General features: G+C 65.1%; 1 protein-coding gene across 5 annotated transcripts in view; it reads right to left on the bottom strand.

The window, feature by feature from the left end:
- Nucleotides 1-1139, bottom strand: part of SREBF1 (sterol regulatory element binding transcription factor 1) — a 25227-nt gene that overhangs the window by 4481 nt on the left and 19607 nt on the right. Inside the window, exons 12-14 of one of the 5 annotated variants that reach the window (XM_040630157.1) lie at nt 1068-1130; nt 704-872; nt 121-229 (exon numbers count right to left, since the gene is read on the bottom strand). The exons of the other annotated variants lie outside the window; for them this stretch is intronic. Of the exons in view, the coding sequence (XP_040486091.1) occupies nt 121-229; nt 704-872; nt 1068-1130 (341 nt within the window). The remainder of the gene's footprint in view (nt 1-120; nt 230-703; nt 873-1067; nt 1131-1139) is intronic. 5 annotated transcript variants of the gene reach the window in all.

The raw sequence follows: 1139 nt of genomic DNA, 5'->3' as shown, positions 1-1139 counted from the left end.
TGCACAGCAGGTGGAAGTAGCCCGGTGCTGGCCACCCCCCCACGGCCCCGGACACAGCCAGTCCCCGGCTCTACCATGGAGGGAGCCTGCCTTGGGGGGCGGGGGTGCAGGGCCACTCACCTGTCCCCATCAGCCGCTCCAGGGCTGGGACTGGGCTGAGCCACACAACTCAGTGCTCGCTCCAGGAGATGTTCGCGGAACAGCTGAGTCACCTGGGCCAAGGGGTCCACTGTGGGGAGGAGTGGGTGAGCGGGGCGGCAGGAGGGCCCCCCTCGTCTCCACATTCACCTCTCCACACCAGCAGCTCTTTCCTGGGCACGCGGGTGGGACAGATAAATACCGCGGCCCGCTACCCCGGGCAGTGTAATCTACTTCATAACACGCCTTGACCAGCTCTGTTCCTGCCATCTGATCTCCTTACTCAGCACTGCTCTTGCCTGGGATCACCTCCCGAATCAACCACCTGCCCCCAAACTCCTGTCTCTCTCTTTGCTTCTGAAGAGCCCCAACGGAGACAGACCCAGCCTTCCTGCTCCTGCAGCCCCCACAGCAACAACAGACGGGGGGTGGGGGGGTGGGCATTAGACCGGGGTGGGCAGGGACATCCAGAGGTGCAGGGACAAGGGATGGGACAGGAATGAGGAATGGGAATGGGCCATGAAGGAGGCAGGGCGACGGGATGGGCACGGCGGCGAGAGAGCACCTGGGTTGCCGGCCAAGCTATACAGGCTCTCTCTCGGGGCACTGCACACGGCCCAGTCCCCATCCACGAAGAAACGGTGGCCCACGGGGTGGCACAGCCACTGCATGGCAAGAGGCACCGAGCCGCTTTGTGCCAGGCAGGCCTGGCGGGCGCTACTCAGGAAGAAGCGCTGTGGGGGAGGGGAGCGGGGCTGTCACACTGGACCCAGACAGGGACTCACACCCAGCCCTAGGACTGTGACCCCAGCTGGGCCTAGATCCCATCCCCCTCCCCCATAACCGTGAGCCCCTTGCCCCGGGAGCCACCGCTAAGAGCTGCAGAGACAAGCCCCCAGCCCTGTCCCCACCGCCCACCACCCACTCACTGTCAGAAAATGCAAAGCCCGCGGGAGACTGGTCTTGACCCTCAGCGCGGCGGCCACATAGATCTCGGCCAG

The sequence above is a fragment of the Ursus maritimus genome, unplaced genomic scaffold (assembly GCF_017311325.1).
Source record: "Ursus maritimus isolate PB19 unplaced genomic scaffold, ASM1731132v1 scaffold_14, whole genome shotgun sequence".
Classification (NCBI taxonomy): Eukaryota; Metazoa; Chordata; class Mammalia; order Carnivora; family Ursidae; genus Ursus; species Ursus maritimus.
The sequence above is the reverse complement of the archived record's forward strand: the minus strand, read 5'-3'. Positions and strand labels throughout refer to the sequence as shown.